Source organism: Argopecten irradians, chromosome 15, assembly GCF_041381155.1.
Source record: "Argopecten irradians isolate NY chromosome 15, Ai_NY, whole genome shotgun sequence".
NCBI lineage: Eukaryota > Metazoa > Mollusca > Bivalvia > Pectinida > Pectinidae > Argopecten > Argopecten irradians.
In genome coordinates, this window is record NC_091148.1 from 5,709,755 (window position 1) to 5,732,449 (window position 22,695).

Here is a 22,695-nt window from a genome sequence, read left to right on the forward strand (position 1 = left end):
TATATCTTTAACTTGAAGTAAAATTACAAACTCAAACTTTTCAATAGTAGTAATAGTGTAAAGTAAGTAACTTTTGTAACAGAAGAAAAATACCAAATCGTCTGCTCCTGTCTTTGATAGTGTAAAATACCATTCGTCAGCAACGTAGCATCTTTAAAGAAAAAATGTTAAATTGATGATTATGAGTCTTTTTCACAAATCTACAGGTTTTCCTCCTAATACTTTTTTTCCGCAAATCTCGTCGTCACTTCATGTTAGGTGTAAGGTATATTACATGTAGGAACATTTTTGATAATAGAAATGCCTTCCTAGATGCCATTTTGTGCTATACACTTAACAACCGCCATGTGCATGCCAATGTAAAAATAAATAAATAAAAACTTAATGTGTATGCCTTAAAAACGCAGGTAGTACTTGATATGGACACTAATTCACTTTGTAAATATAATGCCATGATTAATTTATGGCAAAAATATCTTCCGAACGTTTTGAACTTTTCCCCTGAGATATCTAGTTTAAACAGAGGATGATCACTGTAGGAAGGTCAACCAATTCATTTCTTATTCTCAACTATATATATTACAAATCAAATCGGTTAATGCTGTCAACCTAAAAGCTCGGCTGGAAAATACATATCATGCACTTTTCTTTTATAATGAGAGAAATTTAGACATTGACCGAACGGAAACAACAAAATGTGTCTTAAATGATCGAATATTTCACCTGATAAAAATGAAGATCATATGTAATATTTTTATTATGACGTGTGCCAGGCTTGTATATCACTAATTCGTTTTAATATGCAAAATTGTGGTGAATTTGTGCGAAACCGGATCTAAGATTTGATCAATGGAAACAAACGAGCCAGTAATGAATATATAATTTTACTTGTAACTTTTGCATCACAAGCTTCATTTATTTTTTTTTTCATTGACGTATTCCTGTGTAGCACTTTCGACAATCTGTTCGCCTACACGTGAATCGATTCTCAACAGCTCAAGATACTGAGAATTTTACTGATGGGGAAACTTCCAATGATAACAAGCAAACCACTCGTCCCACTGCCTTCAATATTGTGTGTCTCGGCCGTGGGAGAGAAGCCACAGTCTACCTCAAAGGGACGAATGCTCACCTCAGTGTCAAACGTGGGAAGGTATCAAAGGATATGTCAGGAAGACGAAAGTCAGTTCCGAAGAGCAAAAAGACTGGATCCTAAATTTAGTCGCCTTTTACGACATCATGGTACGTGGCAGTAATCAAACAGCTTTAACTCCCGTGCCAGATTTAGCCGGAGTGGTACATGTACTTCTCGGGGTTATTGTTGAATGTCAGTACTAGCATGCCTCGTTGCGGTTGCACTATCAATCCAAGTAGGTGCAAAAGAAACTGCGATGACGTAGCTCTGAATGACGGACGGAAGATTTCTGACAGATGGTGCCGAGAACGAAGTGGAGGCATGGTATGATAATTCGTTCTAGAGGAAATTTTAACTAGGTTATCAACCGACTAACCAAGTCATCAACCAACAATAAAGGAATAATGTATAACTGGTAATTTTTTTAGCGGGGCTGGGAGGAGGGATTTTTTTTATTTGTATTATTATTTTTTTTTAGTTTATTATTATTTTCTTTAGATTTCGAGGAATATTGCTATGAACGCAAAAGTTTGATCCGCAAAATATTGAGAAATGATTGAGACGTGCAAGACAGTAGAAACCAGACGGCGAAAATTAAAAACCGTTAAAGTTTGACTTACTTATTCTCAATTAATATTGCGAAAAATTTGACTCGCGTAAATAACCGACTATATGGTATATCCCAAATATATAACCAATATTAATGTATAATTCTAACACCGTTCTTGAACTTAAATTAAACAAGAGGCCCAGAGGGCCTGTATCGCTCACCTGGTTTGTAATGCGAAGTAATGTTCTCAATACAGGTTCATTGTTTCTTTTCTGAAGGAATTTTGATATTTACTCTTAATTCCCATATTGGGCCCCGCCCCTCCTGCCCCCAGCGGGTCAGAGGCAAAATTTATACAAGTTCTGTTCCCCTTCTCCAAAGGACGTTTATGGCCAAATTTGGTTACAATCCATGCAAAACTCTAGGACAAGTAGCGATTTATAGGAATTACTTCTATTTCTCCTATTGGGCCCCGCCCCTCTTGTCCCCGGGGGGTCAGAGCCAAAATTTATACAAGTTCTGTTCACCTTCCCCCAAGGATGTGTTTGACCAAATTTGGTTACAAACCATGCAGAACTTTTGGACAAGTAGCGATTTATAGAATTACCTCTATTTCCCAAATTGGGCCCCGTCCCTCCTGGCCCTTGGGGTCAGAGCCAAAATTTATACAAGTTCTGTTCCCCTTCCTCAATGGATGTTTGTGGCCAAATTTGGTTACAATCCATGCAGAACTCTAGGACAAGTAGCGATTTATAGGATTTACCTCTATTTCCCCTATTGGGCCCCGCCCCTCCTGGCCCCGGGGGGTCAGAGCCAAAATTTATACCAGTTCTGTTCACCTTCCCCCAAGGATGTTATTGGCCAAATTTGGTTACAATCCATGCAGAAATCTATGACAAGTAGCGATTTATAGGATTTAACTCTATTTCCCCTATTGGGCCCCACCCCACCTGCCCCCGGGGGGTCAGAGCCAAAATTTATACAAGTTCTGTCCCCCTTCCCCCAAGGATGTTATTGGCCAAATTTGGTTACAATCCATGCACAAGTCTATGACAAGTAGCGATTTATAGGATTTAACTCTATTTCCCCTATTGGGCCCCACCCCACCTGCCCCCAGGGATGTTTGTGCAAAAATTTATACAAGTTCTCTTCCCCCTCCCCCAAGGATGTTTGTGGCCAAATTTGGTTACAATCCATTCAGAACTCTAGGACTAGTAGCAATTTAAAGGAAATGTTGACACTTTCATTCAAGATTTTAAACAGGTCGTATAAATCAAAATCTAGGACAAGTAGCGATTATTGAATTACCTCTATTTCCCCAATTGGGCCCCGCCCCTCCTGCCCCCCGGGGGTCAGAGCCAAAATTTATACAAGTTCTGTTCCCCCTCCCCCAAGGATGTTTGTGGCCAAATTTGGTTACAATCCATTCAGAACTCTATGACAAGTAGCGATTTAAAGGAAATGTTGACGGACTGAGAATGGACGCCGAGCCATGACATTACCTCACCGGCCCTTCGGGCCAGGTGAGCTAAAAATCAGTATTTTTCGAGGTGGCGATATTTACAGTGATTTTCGCAGAATTTGCTATAATCATGAAAATTATCAATACGTAAAGTAAAAGGTAAAAGATATACACTTTCATTCCAAGATTTTAAACAGGTCGTATAAATCAAAATCGCAATTTTTTTAGTCTGGAAAATTTCCAGATTTGTTTATTTGTTTGATTATTTTAACGTTCTATTAACAGCCAGGGTCATGAAAGGACGGCCTCCCATGTATGCGGTTCGTTGCGTGTGTGAAGTGCATGGTGCATGTTTTGGGAAACTGGTATATTCGTGTTGTACTTTTATAGTATATACGGTAGTAAAATTAAAGCCTTTGAAATTATATGCCGATTTTCGACTTCATTCTAAAACAAAAAGCAACGCCAAGGTATTATAAATTCATGTTTATTTCTTTGTCCGATATATCAGAGAACTAGATATCTAGGTCTCTGGATATATTCATGTTACAAGTCCATTGAATGTACAAGCTAAATTTGTATAGGAATGACTAACATCCGATAATTTATCAAACTTTCCAGACATCTACGGAAATAAAACTGTCACTAAAAGTAATATCGTCTTAACCATATACTTACAACATTTTTGATCTCTAAATATGAAGTACATAAATTATATAAAAGAGTTACTTCCCTTCGTTTCACTTCGTCACAGTACTGACCAATCAGAGTGAAACCCTCCGTGCGTTCCATTTGCAGATACAGCAGGGTCGTACATACGTAGCAGTTGTGTCCATAGCAATTTTATTGTGTATTTTCCCTCATACTTGATACTTCTGGGTTACTATCACTGCCTTTTCAGGAATTAAAAACTGAGCAAGCAGAAACTTCTACTAATCATGAATATTATAGAGAAATCCCAAACTTCAAGGCACATGATGTATTGTAATTCAAATGACCAAACTATCTGTCTTGACTGTTACCACACACAGAGCCTTCAGTTGTGACAAAGTCCAGGGGTAGATATAACAGCAGTGATAGTGACCCCTTGAATATTGAGACCCGCTAAAAGCATAGAAAACAAACAATATACATTCTGATTAATCAAGATTTCTTTCACTTATTTTCATCCATCAAAATGACGCAGTGACATGAAGGGAAGTAACTCTGATAGATCAAGATAACAATATCCTGTTACGAATTCCTGCCACTTTCAGTTCAAGTTCCACACTTTCCAGATCTGAATGGAGAAATATCCCTTTAAGGTAACGTAGTAAGCCACAAACCTGAAAAACATTTTCCATAACAATACTAAAGAAAGTCAAGGTTCACGATCAATTCATACACTGAAATGGGAATTTATCATATTCAACGTTTGAATGAATTTACTAAATTCACTCATTATACATCCTATCATCGATACTCCAGGGGTTCCAATCACTTACTATCTCTACACCCTTGAACTATCTCATAGTAAAAATAGAGGCAACAGAACAGGTAATTTAGTCCTTTATGTACATCAAAAGAGTGAATAATGGTACACTGTGATTGACTGAGTGTGGCTTTGAAGTTGGACTTCGCTCTCTCTGTAGTCTTCAAGGATATTTTTTGCTGGTCTGTGATCGATTCATATTTTTTTCCGCTGAGCTGTCTTCAGTTTTATGATGAGATAGTTTAGGTGTGTAGAGATCGTATGTGATCGGAACCCCTGGATTATCGAAGATGAATGTAACCTAATTAGCCACAAACCTAAACAACATCTTCCATAACAATACTCAAGAAAGTCATATTTCAAGATTCATACACTAATTTTTTTTTCAAAATTCAACGTTTGAATGAATTTATTAAATTCACTCTTGATACAACCATACATCTAATAACTGCAGAAATAATTTTTAAACCAGCGACTTTAATACATACTCCCAGCAGTTACAAACAAACCTGATTCATCATGTGGATCGTTATTTGACGATTCACAGGTTATGCAGATAAATTTCCATTCATATATACATACACTCCAAGGCCTCACTCACATTATTGCGGCGGGATCCATATTGTATTTACAAAATAATAATAAGATACTTGTTACAGTTAACTACTTCATTTGCGCGTAAACAATATTTCATGTATTCGTTATTTCCATCATAATTGTGAATAAATAATATCACGACAAAGGACTCTTACTGATAATAGTTTCATACAATAATTCGCATGATATTTGAACTCGTATTTAAACTCTCCCATGAAATAATGCGGAAATACAAGTACTCATGAAAAAAAAGTGGTTAACAGTAGCATATTAAACCGGTTTAATTCAACAAATCTGAACAATCTTCATGTTAAAAACAGATGGATTAAGCAATATAACCCTCTAGAAATGAAAAAAATAGATGATAAGGTGACTACTGTAAATCAACTTTCTTTTCGCGTGCGATTTATTTTCGCCAATTTTGCAATCAAGGTAAAGTCGCGAAAAAAAAATTAACCTCCACAAATTAATATCCTCTTCAATTCATGCACATTTAATTTCAAAGGTGTCTCAATTTTAAATTTTAAATCCGCGAAACTATCTAGGTAAAAATGCCTTGAAAATAAAATCTTGAAATTTAGTAGCTGCAAAAGGAAGTTGTTTTGTAGAAGTCAGGAGTGAAATCAGAGTAAGATAACCCTACACTGGCTGTCATATATTCATCATCCATTTAAAATACTTGAGTTGAAATGTTGTTCCTACTATGTAACACAAATGTATTGATTTGTATTTTAACTTTCGTTGATTTCATGGTCGCTTCGGAACTATTAAATATAAAATCAATGAATTTCATGTAGCATTTTCATTGAAAATCAATTGTTCCTATGACTAATCACGAAATATTTCTACCAACAAAATTATTTAAATTCAAACCAAAAAAAGAACGTATCCAAGATTATTCAAGAATATACAGAGTTGCCCTTGCTGTTAGGTATTAATTGTGCCATCATTTGTTTGCGAGCGTAATGTCATACTTTTTGGAGAAAGCGGGGTGAATTGCGCTCACAAAATAATTACACAAACAATCATAAATACTTACAAGGGAGCTAACTCTGTAACATGCAAAGACGGAATACACATGCACGAAGTCTGTCATATTTGATGATGAACCCAAGGGAAAAACGATAGCTTCAAAAATCAAAAAGATATCAAAAACCTGAAAACTAAACTTGAACACAAAATGGAAGTTACCATATAGAGAAAGCCATAACATATTGAGGCTAGGGGAAAGCATGCCGATTTAAGCTAAAAGACACTCTACAATTTTATTCTCAACTTTATTTTGGTCCCCAACTACTGCCATTTGACAGATCAATACTAATGCACGGGGATTGTGAAATGATGAAATAAGAAAACAATTTGTCAAGACAAACTACGGATCCATTTTCATTATTTTCATCTACTTATTTTGTTTCACTTTGAACTGGCGGAGTGAAACAAAGGGGAGTAACTCTGGTAGATCAGTGCTGATGGAGAGAATTAAAGGGAAGTAACTCTAAGAAATCAGTAAGTCGGAAGTTCGGAGTGAAACAAATGAAGGGAATCAAAGTATCTGAGAAATCACAATGCATTTTAATACCAATACATTGTGGTCATGAATCTGACATAAAATAATTTATCATTATCATGAATCTGACATAAAATGATTTATCATTATGTAAAAATACACCCCATCAGTAGTCAGACCTAAGTGGTACCATCCCCATTTATTGACTGCTATTTTCCTTCCTGTATATAATATTGGGTAAACCTTTTTTATATATGCACACCTGTTGAGTTACCCGGTAACATTTTTTTCATTGTGACATTATTGTCACCCGTTTGCGAGGAAATCATTTTTCCACAAAATTTAAAGACTTTAAGGATTTGTGCAGCCAAATTTTTTTTAGATAATACGTCGGGATATTGCTTTGGATGAATGAAAAAATAAGTCCCACCCAACAAATCGCCTAGCTGTTAGCACTATCGGTTGCTTTTGGTCGTGATTTACGGGTAGTGTCGACTATGGTTCAGAGATAATGAGCTAGGCGGTCACGTGGTCTTGTTATGTCAGAGTAGTCCGCGGCTACACAAGGTAAGCCTAGTACTATACAGCACATACACGTATACGTTAGATCTACAATTTGAGTTTTTCGAGTAAATGGTTATTCTAGCTGTATGATGTAGATATTTTCAGTTTCAAAACATTCCATTTACACCATTTCAAAAATTAAAACAAGCATATATCTAACTTTAAATTAGATAATCAGTCCAATTTGACAGCGATATCAAAATGATGTTCAGATCAGTCTGGACTGAGATTTAGATAGCATATATTATGTAAATTTCTATGTAAAAAAAACAGTATAATGTAACACTATCTTTTTACGAGTAAAATCCCAAAATTTAGCATGAATATATCTAAAAAAAATCAGTATAATGTAACACTATCTTTTTACGAGTAAAATCCCAAAATTTAGCATGAATATATCTAGAATCCGTGTTTTTATTCCAAACTTCTGCCACAACAATGCAAACACGGCACAGTTTTTGAGTAAAAATAAAATGTGGACGTTTATCAGTTATGTGATATTGGAGTAACAGTAACAAATTTATACCGCAAATAAAATGTATATCTATATTGTTGCCTTTGAAACTTTATCCAAAACATTTACTAAAAAGCAGAAATACATCAATGATATTTCTCATATATGTTTCTTAATTAGTTCTTAGAACCGTTTTTGTTTCTGAATAAGTCAACTTCAATTATTGTTTTACCTGTGTACGACATATATATATGTAATATATATTCCTAGGTATGATCAGGGATATTTTATTTCCATTTGCTTCCACATCTTCATTTTAAAAATGGAGGTGACAATAAAAACCTAGAGTAAAGATGTATGGGGTTTCCATCATTCAAATCACAATCCAATTAACGGATATCCTAACCTGATTGACAGTAAGACAATAGCAAATACCCGATATAGTCCACCGAACAGCAAATTGCACACGGCCAGGTAATTACAGGTGAGTTCAATGAATGGTGTTGTGTACAGGTAAACAACATCCTGGTCCAGGTATTACATAAACATCAAACCAAAGGCATGGCTAATTATACATCTATATTGGAGTATCTACTCGTATATCGATTAAAAATTGAAAGCGACCGCACGGTCTGAAAAAGTAGTTTGTTTTGCTTAATATCTGAATATTTAGATCTTTTATAATTATAAATAAGGGCTGTTCCAGCAAAACATATATGGCACCCAGGGAAGGCACTTTAAATATAGTATATGCCATGGTGGGTTCAAAATTATATCACTTCAGTGCCAGGGTGGTGTTTCAATAAAATCACTTCTGTGGGTGGGTCTATCTGAAGCACTTTTTGAAATAAAATGCAAAATTTGTGTTTTATAATGTTGCTCTCAGTCATTCTGACTACAAAAATAACTGTTGAGAAAAATATTTATCTCTAACAATATTCAATGTGTAGTTCATCTTCAATAAAAAACAATCATTTTATTTTCTGGGTGATTTGATATAATAATGACAGAATATTTATATAAAACATATTGTATTCATTCAAACTTGACAATGATACAGAGAAACAATGGATTAGTTTTGGCAAAATAACAGATCTTTATTTAAATTCACTGGTATGTGAGTTGAGGAAAAAGTGACAGTTGACAAGCTAGCTGATGTGCGAATGTCCAGATGAATATTCTTGCATTACGTTTGAGAAATACTTTGGTATCTTTAGTACCTAGATTTTCCGCTGGTTCTACGAGGATTATACCTTATACAAATTTAGTAATAGATGCAGCACATCAAATAATAGTTCACTGCACCATATATAGTGCAGTTTTGACTTCGGTGATGCTAGAAATCAAAATATGTAAATCCAAAAAGATGTTGGAGCGAAATAAAAAATTAAATGGCTTCTATGCCATGGTCTTGTTAACAAAAAAATAGATATATGTGGGGGTCAACAAAATTGAAAATCACTTCTATCGGTGGGTCTCCTAATTTCAAAGTGCCTTCCCCCCAACCATATATGTTTTGCTGGAACAGCCCTAAATTCTTTCTACCATATGTTGAAATGTTTTACAGTATTGTAATAAATGTATCTCAATTTATTCGGTTAGAAACACACAACACAATGTTTGTAACAATCAATCATCGGTGTGTATGTACGTCAATACTTTAATCAAGGATTTCTTAAATTGTTACGTAAAATTTCATTTTACAGTCACAAAGTTTGTAATTCACAATGTATCAAAGATACAGACTACAGGAAAATATTATCTAATTAAAGCTTATTCGATAATCGTTGCTGAACTCCTCAAAGAAAAATCTGAAACTTATATTTCTGTGTGGATTTTCTTTCATAATTACACGAAGATACCTGCTATTAGAGCATAAATTAGAGTATTTGAAACATTGAATTTCACTCTTTTAGCAATTTACATTTGAGCCAAAGTTATTGTACGATTTACTTCACTCAAAAGAAATCATAAAAAATCGTTGATCTGCTTTTCCTGTGACCGTCGATGTAAGTGATAGCACATCAGTTATATTACAGCTATAAGCCACGGACTATTATGACGTCACACGGTTTAGAGCTAGAAAATATGCATAATCGGGCGGTCAGAATCTTGGACCTCTATATCGACGGCTTACAGGTTATTCCGGTACGGAGAGGTTTCCACACGTGCTAATATTGCCATTTCCAGCATAAACTGAAATTATCATTTTTGACCGCACAAATCCTTTAAGAATATGTTCAAATTCTCATGCAAAAGGCATATAAATACATTATGTAGCTATTTATCCATTTTCATTTCATTAATCAAATAAATATACATTATATATAACGTAACGAATCATTCAATATCATAAAAGGTACATGCTTACTTAAAGGAAACTTCCCATGAAACCAAAAAGATTTTATGCCGACTGAATAATAGTATGTTTGAACAATTTTTAATAATAATATAATTATAATGAAAGTGCAGTATTTCACAACGAAAATTTTCTCAAAATCTACAACCTACTTATACAGAAGGTACATTTGGACTCTTCTAGTTCAAGAACAGGAACAGTCTATTATTGAATTCCAGGGGTGAATGGATTACCATATTGTTAAATACTACACTATTGACAGTGTATTTAAAGCTATATGGAAATTGATAAACTGAAATCTACAGTATAGCACTACTGAGGGTATATGAAATTAAAACCAACAATCTAAATGTTATTATTATTGAATTGTAAATGCACTTATATATAACAGTAGTAATTATTTGAATTTATTTTTGAAAATGCATTGAAATCTTAGTGACAAAGTCATCAGAAAACATGAATCTTCTAAACCATATTATAACAAAATTTACCTATGATACCTGTCTTCCTAACATAAGAAATGATCTTAGCAAATCTGCGAACATTTCTTTCTACTGCAAATTCAAAATCCCGACATACAAAATGTAACTAGGGATGAAGTTAACGGTAAATATAACAAGAAGCTTTGTTATAAATGTGTTGTGATATACCAATTGGTACTTCACATTGTTTACTTATATATATCAGATTGAGGCAGATCAGCCTCTCTTCCATCACATTCTGTCAAGGCCATATAATTTTACACAACGAGCCGACCTGAAATCTGTTCATCCTAAATTCACTCCGAGACTGTGAGGCAGTAACACTGATAATGCTCCCGCTGTAGGAACGTCTGGATTATCCACGAGTCGACCTGGGTCATACTTTTTGAACAGGACGATAATGTAATGTCAGATCACCGGTCTGTTTCCAATGGAAATGCTTTACAGTTCGTAAGTCCATGTTCGAATCAAGAATCTGAAAAAAAGACATTTTCTTTGGTTTTATTCATTGTTACAGCCTTAGATGTAAAGATTATTTTCTCACAAAGTATGTAAAACATCAAAGTTAAAGATGTTCCACTGCTGACAAATGGTATTTTGTCTCAATCAAAAACAGGAGCAGAAGATTTAGTATTTTCTTCAGTTACAAAAGTTACTTACTTTACACCATTACCATCATTGAAAAGTTTGACCTTCTAATTTTACTTCAAGTTGAAAATATGAAAAATAATAAATTGCATTCCGAAAAAAAATCTGTGACACTATATTCTATATAGAATGAAGTACTGAGTACGCATGCACCAAAAATAAAATAAATTATTTCATATCATTTTTTGTGTTTATTAGACATATATTTACAAAATTGAACACCAATTATTGTTCAAATGATGAGTATCATTTATGCTCTGTTGTTATAAGCTCTCTGATTGGTCCACTCGCTCCTAGGAGTCAATCGGAGAGCTTGTATCAAATCTGAGACGACAGACAAAAAATGGCCGAGATCGGTGATCATCTGTTCTGCATGACAATAAATGGAGCATGGGGATCGCTAAGGGATACTTATGTGCAATTTTTATAAGTAAGTGAGTTTATATTGAGGATCTGCAGTTCAGGGATGCATTCGTTTAATAGATGGCGATTTTATTCGGTCTGTGCTCATTAGGGAATCGTGACCTGCGGATGTAGCGTGTACTTTTCCGACTAACGATTTTTACACGAACCCTCGTAATTCAACTTTCGATATGAAATAAAATTCGCCTATAGTCCCATCATATCATATACCATAGTGACCAGTAAGGAATTGTATTCAATGTAAACTAATAAATATTCAGATAGGATGATTTTTGTGGTGTTCAGAGCATTTTAAAATTAATTACCCCATTTTCTGGAAATGGGATACAGGGCTAAGTAAACAACCTTTCAGTATTTTTAGTTTTTTTTTTTTTTTTTTTTTTTGGCACGTCGTAAACCTATGGTTCACCAAGAGATTCAGGGTGACCGGGTGTAGTGGTTATATTCTGGTTTTGCATATTGCAGAGTTATCTGCCCTTGCAAGTAGGTATTGATTGTGACGTCATGCGTAACATCATACTTTTAGGAGGATATAACTTGATTTTCGTTCACGAAATACACAATTTGCAAGGGAGGTAACTCTGTAATATGCAAAGACAGAATAATAAGCCATCTGCCCTCATCTAGCCGGCCAGAGTTTTATCCCCAGCATCAATGTGAAAAGGTCAGGGGTCACTTGCCTGATCAAATGGATATTCTCCTGGTATTCCTGGTTTCCTACCACTCCAAGACTAAATAAATACTCAACATTTCATACACAGTGACTAACTGGAGAACCTCTACATAACGACCTATACCTGTTAAAATGCTTTTTCTCTATACAGTCAAACCTGCTCTAACGACCTCCTGTATATAACGACTGCCTGTCTATAACGACTGGTTTTTAGACTCCCCGTGCATTTTTACTATATAATGGCACTCTGCATAACGACCACCTGTCTAATGTGGCTAACGACCAGTCGTTTTAGCCCCGTCAAAGTTGTATAACGACCGGTCGCTGAGATCGACTTTTCGAGTACCGAGTACAGTGTGTGTGTAGTAGCGTCCCTTTGACCTACTTCCGGTAATTAACTCCCTTTGTAAGCAAATGGCAGCCATTACTGAAGCCCAAGCTATGAATTGTTTATACAGTACTGTTTGGTTTATAACAGGGGTTTCATTATCTTTCAGGAGAGGCGGTACAATTGCAATTTCAAGGGGTACTTTTCTATACCATCTGTATGCTATAAAATGTAGTTTAGGACAAATCAGGTGGTACCACATCAAGGTTTAACCAGCAAAAAGTACCGAGTACTGCCTGATAATGAAACCCATGTTATAACCTAGCGGTCGTAACATTTGAGGTACAAATATGGTTGCCAACTTAAGGATGGACGTTTTAACGACCGTTTATACCTATCAAAGACTGAAATTATGTTTGGTCGCGAAGGCCATGTGCACGAAAAGATCACTCGTAAACTGTGATCTTGAAGCCACAAATCGGATGATACGGTAGGCAAAACAAAACATGCCGATTTATTTAATGTGTTCCGTTATTCATTGTCGATATTTAGCATTGTTTTATTACTAAGAAATGGCCTGTACTTAAGCTATTTCAAATTAGGCCAATAAATTTACGTTCTTCTTCTTTACGATTAGAGTCAGTCGGATTATCGCCTGTTGTGACCCGGGCATATTCTCGACTTGTTTATAAATAAAATACGGTCCCATTTCTTGGTAGAAATGTTACTGAAAGTTAATATGTGTACCTGCATTGTGATTTTAATAGTTTTTAGACTGTATATTGTGAGAAAACGCCTCCAAATCGATCTTTCATGTTCCGAGATTAATCCGTCAAAACTGGTTACACGGCAACATTACATACGACTTGCCAGCGAGAATGTGTTGTAAAAAAATATTACACGCATACATTGTCTGAAAATAATCGTTCACAGATAATTCCAGGCCATGTGAAGTCAGTAATTAGGTAATGATTATGTTCATAGCTGAAAAAATCTACTATGTATCAAAACGAGTTGATTTTGTTATGATCGAAATTTCCGATTGCATTAAAATAAAACGAACACAAATCACGGAAATATATTGACACAATTATTTCTTAAATAATGCATGGCAATAAATATATAAACATCCAGTAGCAGGTCTGTTTTGTATTAATACAATTCTGTTTTATTTACTGGCTCGTTGGTTGGCATGAAAGCCCCAACCTATCTATAAAGGCAACCTGTCTATAGTGACCGTTTTTCTGTCTCCCCTTCAGTGGTCGTTATAGACAGGCTTGACTGTACTTTATAAACTCCATATTACAACTCATAACAATTGCAAACTAAAATCCATAGAATCATGACACTCACCTGTTCATTGCATATGAGTTCGACTTTCTCCTCGGCCACAGACGACAGGTCTTGTTCTTCTTTTTCCACCGGCTCCGCTCTCTCCCCACCGGTGCTATTGGTCTGTGATCCATTCTCTGACCCTTGACCTAACACCTTTTCATACACATGTTCAATCACTTTTCTCACCTGGATCATATCACTGGCCGACAGACGGTCTCTTTGGAAACAAAACATGTTGAAATTCAACTCAAGGTGAACTCAGAAAAGACAGTCAATGGAAATAAAACATGTTGAAATTATATTCAAGTTCATCTCAGAAAAGATGATTTCTATGGAATCAAAACATGTTGAAATTCAATTCAAGTTCAACTCAGAAAAGACAGTGTCCTTAAAGCCACACTATGCGTAACTATCAACAAAAATTCAAGTTAATTTTGACTCCGATAATGTTAGTATTTGTAGATGTAGTACTTTGGTACAGCAGTTGGTGAAAGTCGATACATGTAAACATGCCTTCATTAAGATTACATGTATTGCCGAACGGAAGTCGGAAAGTTCATGACCCGTTTCCGAAAGAGTTCGGAGAGACGTTACATAGTTACGGTAGTCACATGCGTTCTCGGCAACGACATTACAATATCGGCTAACTTCAGCTTGTTTGACTAAGTTGGACCCACCTAGCAATGTTTAATATTTATTTGATTTTTATCAAAATATTCCGAATCATAATCGCTCATCTTGACTTCGATTTGGTCCTGTCTCTGCATGATTTACGACAGGATTTTTTTCAACATTCTTCTAAATCATGAAAAAAATATGAAATATACGGATATTGGGCCTTTAAAGGCCTACTACATTTCCAAAATAAAAATTAAATGTTTATTACAACTTTCATGATCCGGCTGTACGAGAACAAACATTTGCAGTTAACACGATAATTCGGAGGCAGATATTTTGGAAAACACGGTCCGAACAAAATATAGGGGAACGGATTACCAGTACCGTAACATAATATATTGACTATAAAAACATGGAATTCATCAGTCAGGAAAAACATTATATGAATGGTTTTGGCTTGGATCGAAGGCGTCCAGATTATAGAGGGTTCACTGTGTACTTAATATGTACTAATTAATTATTAAGACTTATTATAATTTCTCTAATTACCAGTATGTTTTACTAATTATAAACGTAATACTTACTTTTTAATTGTCTTTATCCCTGTGCTGGGATGTGGTTGTAGGAAAAATGGAATTTTATTTGATTTTGGTGCATTTCTCTGAAAAAGAAAAACAAGAGGCCCATGGGCCTTAAGGGTCACCTGAGTTAGAATATATAATGAAACAGATTAAAGACATATAAACACTATATGCTGAATTTGACTTTTTAGACTATGAAGAGTATTTGCTTCCATCAAACCTGTGAACCTGTGAGGTATTTTTTGAAATTTTAATCATTTTGACCCTGTTTGGTCTTGCCCCTCTGGTCCCCCAGTGGGTCATCGAGGACGGATATGGATGTTAAAATGCTATATCTTAGGCTAATAATTCTAATCAAGTTTGATTTATTTCCTACGAAAATTGAGCAAATAATGTTCACAAATATGTTTTTCCTATATTAACTATAGTAAACTTGACCCCTGCCCAGGGGGAAACGTGAGACCCCAAGGTCATATAATTCACAATTTTTATAAAACACCTTAAGACCTTTCCATCTATAATTATTTGATTCTACTATATCCAAATTTTTAGAAGATTTTTGAAGTTTTAGACTAATTGACCCTTTTTAGCCCCGCCCCTCTGCCCCCAGGGGGTCGGCCAGGACCAATGTGGATATGATATTAAAATGCTATCTCAGGCTAATAATTCTAACCAAGTTTGACTCATTTCCTATGAAAATTGAGCAAAAAATGCTCATTAATGTGTTTTTCCTATATAAACTATAGTAAACTTGATCCCCTCCCCAAGGGGAAACAGGAGACCCCAGGGTGATATAATTTGCAATTTTTTTATAAACAAACTTTATGACCTTTTCATCTATAAAGTGTATTTGATTATACCATTTCCAGAATTTTAAAAGCATATTTTTGAAGTTTTAGCCTATTTGACCTTTTTTGGCCCCGCCCCTCTGCCCCCAGGGGGTCGGCCTGGACCAATATGCATATGATATTAAAATGCTATCTCAGGCTAATAATTCTAATCAAGTTTGACTCGTTTCCAATGAAAATTGAGCAAAAAATGCTCATTAATGTGTTTTCCCTATATGTACTATAGTAAACTTGACCCCCTCCCCAGGGGGAAACGTGAGACCCCAGGGTCATATAATTCACAATTTTTGTAAAGGACCTTAAGACCTTTCTATCTATGAAGAGTATTTGATTCTAACACATCTGTGAATAAAGAAGAAGATTTTTGAAATTTTACTCAATTTTACCCCTTTTGGCCCTTCCCACAGCCCCCTGGGGGGTGGGGACCATATAATTCACAATTTTGATTGGCCTTATGCCTTAGAAGGTTTGTGCAAAATTTCATAGAAATTGCTTCAGCAGTTTTGTAGAAGAAGTCGAAAATTTAAATTGTTTACGGACATATGACGAACGACGGACTACGCACGACGACGGACAAAAAGCGATTACAATAGGTCACTTGAGACTTCGTCTCAGGTGACCTAAAAAAACAATAAAATCAATCAACTGTTCTCCTTCATAAGTGCTAAGAAATGATGCTGAAATTGAAATTTACATTAACTTAGCTTTCCATTTCTCTATATTGTATATTGCCATTAATGTTTTGCTTTCTGTAATCCAGTCATAAATTCAACCGACATCTTTCTTTGGTAAAGGTGGCCTGAGAACCAAGTCATTAATTTTGTTTGGCCTAATACTTACTTCACAAATCCTGTTTTAATTCTATATTGTTGACATTTCAATATTTCAAACATTTCAAATTATAAATTGAGTTGAGTTGAAATAATTAATGCAAACCAATTTTTTTTGTGAATTTTACAATCAAGATTTTATTAAACTTTTATCTCCATGAATTATTATCTACCTCCAACTGTTATATTGAAAGATTTTCTAATTCAATGAACTTATCCATGAAAGTAAATCTCAGGGGGCCTAATTTGAAATACAAATTGTGAAAAAAAAGCTGAGTACGCACTCAAGGACTTTTAAGTGAGAAGGATTTGTCACTGTCTTCTTTACACTCCTAAAGACCACGCGAGACACCTATGAAAACTAGTTTTCTCAGCAAATACTTGTCTTATCGAGTCAAACAAAAATGCAAATGTAAAGTTAATTAAATTTTACAACGTTTAGTACTTTGCTTTAAGGATGGAAGATTTAGAAGAAATGTCTTAAATTTTCGTTGAAAAATTCGACAGCTCATGACCCTTGTATCCGCAAGCTACATCAAAGGCTGCGCCGGGGGATATCAAAGGAAAATCAGTCGTCGCCCAATGTCACGGTCAACGCACAAACACATTAGCTCCTGCGTCGCACTTGCCCAAAACCCAGTGTGACTTATCCTTCTCATATACGTCCTTGACGTGCTGTATAGTTGGTTGCTTTCACAGGTGAAAATTTTCGCAATTTTATCAGTACTGTACCGGTAGATTTGTAATAACTACAAAGCTGAGACGCCTGGACAAAATTAGTTCTACTTACATGTACAATAACATCGACAACCCACGAGGGTACAGTTTCATTGAGTAACATTTGTTCTGTCTCTCCTGCAGCGTCTCTACAGAGTAATCGGAACAACGTCCTTCCTCCAATCTCACTGGAACACATCAAACAATATCCTCAAGGAAAATTGATGATCACAAAATAGTCAGCACAATATCCCACCTCAGTGTCTTATTTGATAATTGTACACAAGAGGCAAATGGTCCTGAATATTGAGGCTGCTTAAATTATCACAGGACTGCATGAAGAAATATTAAGCAAAATAATTTTACTCTGCACTTTTGGTTTGGTTTTAGTAGTTAAACGTCCAATTAACAGCCAGGGTCATGTAAGGGCATACCAGGTTTATTGGTGGAGGAGAGCCTGAGTATCCAGGGAGAAAAACCACCGACCAGCGGTTGTACAATGTACCTGGCAACTGCCCCACATGGGAATCAAACTTGTGACCCAGAGCTCTGAACTTTGATGGGATACACTTACAACACAGGCTTAAAAACATAGACTCATCCTTCTTTATAAAATTCTATCTTTTATATCATTGTCAATCCATACTTGTAAAAAAATAAATGAAATTTCAATTTACAATTCCTAGATCTAATATTTTTTAATTTGGTAATTTTAACATTTACTTGTAAAGATAAACTTGTAATAGTGATCAATCCACTCACCAAAATATCACAGGCGTGTGACCGGGGACCTGGAACAGTGGTGTCGACTGGCTCTTCTCTACAATACCATTCATACCGTCTGTGAGGGAGATACAAAATAAATAAATATGGTAATAGTGGTTGGTGTTGACTGACTTCTATCTACAATACCATTCATACCGTCTGTGGGGGAGATACAAAATAGATAAATATGGTAATAGTGATTGGTGTTGACTGACTTCTATCTACAATACCATTCATACCGTCTGTGGGGGAGATACAAAATAGATAAATATGGTAATAGTGATTTGTGTTGACTGACTTCTCTCTACAATACCATTCATACCGTCTGTGGGGGAGATACAAAATAGCTAAATATGGTAATAGTGATTGGTGTTGACTGACTTCTCTCTACAATACCATTCATACCGTCTGTGGGGGAGACACAAAATAGATAAATATGGTAATAGTGATTGCTGTTGACTGACTTTTCTCTACAATACCATTCATACTGTCTGTGGGGGAGATACAAAATAGATAAATATGGTAATAGTGATTTGTGTTGACTGACTTCTCTCTACAATACCATTCATACCGTCTGTGAGGGAGACACTGTGAGGGAGACACAAAATAGATAAATATGGTAATAGTGATTGCTGTTGACTGACTTCTATCTACAATACCATTTATACCGTCTGTGAGGGAGATACAAAATAGATAAATATGGTAATAGTGATTGGTGTTGACTGACTTCTCTCTACAATACCATTCATACCGTCTGTGGGGGAGACACAAAATAGATGAATATGGTAATAGTGATTTGTGTTGACTGACTTCTCTCTACAATACCATTCATAACGTCTGTGGGGGAGATACAAAATAGATAAATATGGTAATAGTGATTGATGTTGACTGACTTCTATCTACAATACCATTCATACCGTCTGTGGGGGAGATACAAAATAGATAAATATGGTAATAGTGATTGGTGTTGACTGTCTTCTCTCTACAATACCATTCATAACGTCTGTGAGGGAGATACAAAATAGATAAATATGGTAATAGTGATTGGTGTTGACTGACTTCTATCTACAATACCATTCATACCGTCTGTGAGGGAGATACAAAATAGATAAATATGGTAATAGTGATTGCTGTTGACTGACTTCTCTCTACAATACCATTCATACCGTCTGTGAGGGAGATACAAAATAGATAAATATGGTAATAGTGATTGCTGTTGACTGACTTTTCTCTACAATACCATTCATACCGTCTGTGAGGGAGATACAAAATAGATAAATATGGTAATAGTGATTGATTTTGACTGACTTCTATCTACAATACCATTCATACCGTCTGTGGGGGAGATACAAAATAGATAAATATGGTAATAGTGATTTGTGTTGACTGACTTCTCTCTACAATACCATTCATACCGTCTGTGGGGGAGATACAAAATAGATAAATATGGTAATAGTGATTGCTGTTGACTGACTTCTATCTACAATACCATTCATACCGTCTGTGAGGGAGATACAAAATAGATAAATATGGTAATAGTGATTGGTGTTGACTGACTTCTCTCTACAATACCATTCATACCGTCTGTGGGGGAGATACAAAATAGATAAATATGGTAATAGTGATTGGTGTTGACTGACTTCTCTCTACAATACCATTCATACCGTCTGTGGGGGAGATACAAAATAGATAAATATGGTAATAGTGATTGGTGTCGACTGACTTCTATCTACAATACCATTCATACCATCTGTGAGGGAGACACAAAATAGATAAATATGGTAATAGTGATTGGTGTTGACTGACTTCTCTCTACAATACCATTCATACCGTCTGTGAGGGAGATACAAAATAGATAAATATGGTAATAGTGATTGGTGTCGACTGACTTCTCTCTACAATACCATTCATAACGTCTGTGAGGGAGATACAAAATAGATAAATATGGTAATAGTGATTGATGTTGACTGACTTCTCTCTACAATACCATTCATACCGTCTGTGGGGGAGATACAAAATAGATAAATATGGTAATAGTGATTGGTGTTGACTGACTTCTCTCTACAATACCATTCATACCGTCTGTGAGGGAGATACAAAATAGATAAATATGGTAATAGTGATTGGTGTTGACTGACTTCTATCTACAATACCATTCATACCGTCTGTGGGGGAGATACAAAATAGATAAATATGGTAATAGTGATTGTTGTTGACTGACTTCTCTCTACAATACCATTCATACCGTCTGTGGGGGAGATACAAAATAGATAAATATGGTAATAGTGATTGGTGTTGACTGACTTCTATCTACAATACCATTCATACCATCTGTGAGGGAGACACAAAATAGATAAATATGGTAATAGTGAATGGTGTCGACTGACTTCTATCTACAATACCATTCATACCGTCTGTGAGGGAGATACAAAATAGATAAATATGGTAATAGTGATTGGTGTTGACTGACTTCTCTCTACAATACCATTCATACCGTCTGTGGGGGAGACACAAAATAGATAAATATGGTAATAGTGATTGGTGTCGACTGACTTCTATCTACAATACCATTCATACCGTCTGTGAGGGAGATACAAAATAGATAAATATGGTAATACCATGGTAGTGATTGGTGTTGACTGACTTCTCTCTACAATACCATTCATACCGTCTGTGAGGGAGATACAAAATAGATAAATATGGTAATAGTGATTGGTGTTGACTGACTTCTCTCTACAATACCATTCATACCGTCTGTGAGGGAGATACAAAATAGATAAATATGGTAATAGTGATTGGTGTTGACTGACTTTTCTCTACAATACCATTCCATAATATCCAGCCCTGGACTATTTCAAAACAAAACTGAAGACTGAAGACTGTGTTCAACAATATTCTGTATTTGTATAAATAACAAAGTTATCTGCCCTTGCAGGTAGGTATCAATTGTTACGTCATATGTTTAAAAGTGTAACGTCATACTTTTCGGAGAAAACGATGTGAATTGCGCTCACAAAATAATGACTTAACAACTGATACCTACCCAGAAGGGAGTTAACTCTGTTATATTCAAAGACAGATTATGAGACAGGTCCTTTGATGTTTTCCAAAGAATTGAATAATGGTACACTGTGGTTGAATGTATGGCTCTGAAGTTGGGTATCCTTCTCTCATAATCTTCAAAGGAAGACTTTATTGGCCTATGGTTGGTAAGTTTTTGCCATCTGAAATACTTTCAGTTTGCTATGATATAAACCTGAGGTGGATTTTACAATTGTGATAGTAACCTCTGCAATGTCCAGGATTGGTATGAAAGAACCCTTTTTAAGTAAATTTCTTGACACGATTCCGTCTATGCATATTACTGAGTTACCTTTCTGTTGCGAGTATGTTTCCATTGTGATGTCATTATTTTGTGACATAAAAACTCTCAAAAAAATATGCGACCTCGTGGACACATGATGTCATAATCATTACCCACCTGCAAGGGCAGATAACTCTGTAATATGCAAATGCAGAAAACTTACCCTGGGTTTCATAATCATGTGTCTTTGGCCAATGCTCTAGTAGTGCTTGGAGGAGCTCCTGTCCAATGTTTACTGAAACAGTTTGAAAATTTTAAGCTAAATTCATATTATTGAAAAAAATTAAAATTTATACCAATATGGGTTCTTTAATGAACAAATGTGAATTGTACATGTTTTTAGAACAGGAAAAAATCTAATACATTTTTAATACAACAACTTATAGCTTACGAAATTGACATTGAAAAATGAATACAATCACTTTTTGTTATTTACCTCGGACAGATGATCAAAATATTTTTTTCCTCAAGACACAAATTTCATTTTATCTTCGTCCTAAGGCCAAAAAAATTAATTCTTAGTTTTCAGGCCCCGCCGTATCGACATTTACCCCCCGCACCAACGTTTTTATGCGCCATAACTTAAAAATTAAAATTGAGACCGCCGCATCGATCGCACCCCAATTTCCATTCGAACTCGCCCGAAATTTCCATTCGAAAACGCACCCGGAAATTGGCTCCAATTTTAGTATGCACCTTTCATTTCCGGTAAAAAATGGCTGCCGATGTCAGCATTTGCTCAAAACGGAATGTTTCCTCCCAGGATTATGTATTTTCAACTGGTTTTCATTGGATATAGTGACGATTGAGATATTTAAAAGCTGTTCTTAAAGACTGAGTAAGAATTTACATTTTCTACACGTGTTTTCATTGATTTTCATGTCCTTCAAGTGAGAAAAAAATAAAATGTTATCTGCCGCATTTGTTTTCAGAGAAATAAAAAATAAAAAATATTCCTGCCGCCCGCACTGACTTTTTAAAAAA

At 35.4% G+C, this 22,695-nt stretch overlaps 1 protein-coding gene across 2 annotated transcripts in view; it reads right to left on the reverse strand.

Annotated features, from left to right (window-relative positions):
* Positions 1 to 3,618: 3,618 nt before the first annotated feature.
* LOC138309479 (WD repeat-containing protein 48-like) overlaps positions 3,619 to 22,695 on the reverse strand; it is a 43,566-nt gene continuing 24,489 nt past the window's right edge. For both annotated transcript variants that reach the window (XM_069250689.1, XM_069250690.1), the window contains 6 exons: positions 21,875 to 21,946; positions 18,345 to 18,423; positions 17,656 to 17,770; positions 15,191 to 15,267; positions 14,007 to 14,205; positions 3,619 to 11,056 (listed from right to left, as the gene is read on the reverse strand). In XM_069250689.1, the coding sequence (XP_069106790.1) occupies positions 10,958 to 11,056; positions 14,007 to 14,205; positions 15,191 to 15,267; positions 17,656 to 17,770; positions 18,345 to 18,423; positions 21,875 to 21,946 (641 nt within the window). In that variant the 3' untranslated portion in view covers positions 3,619 to 10,957. The remainder of the gene's footprint in view (positions 11,057 to 14,006; positions 14,206 to 15,190; positions 15,268 to 17,655; positions 17,771 to 18,344; positions 18,424 to 21,874; positions 21,947 to 22,695) is intronic.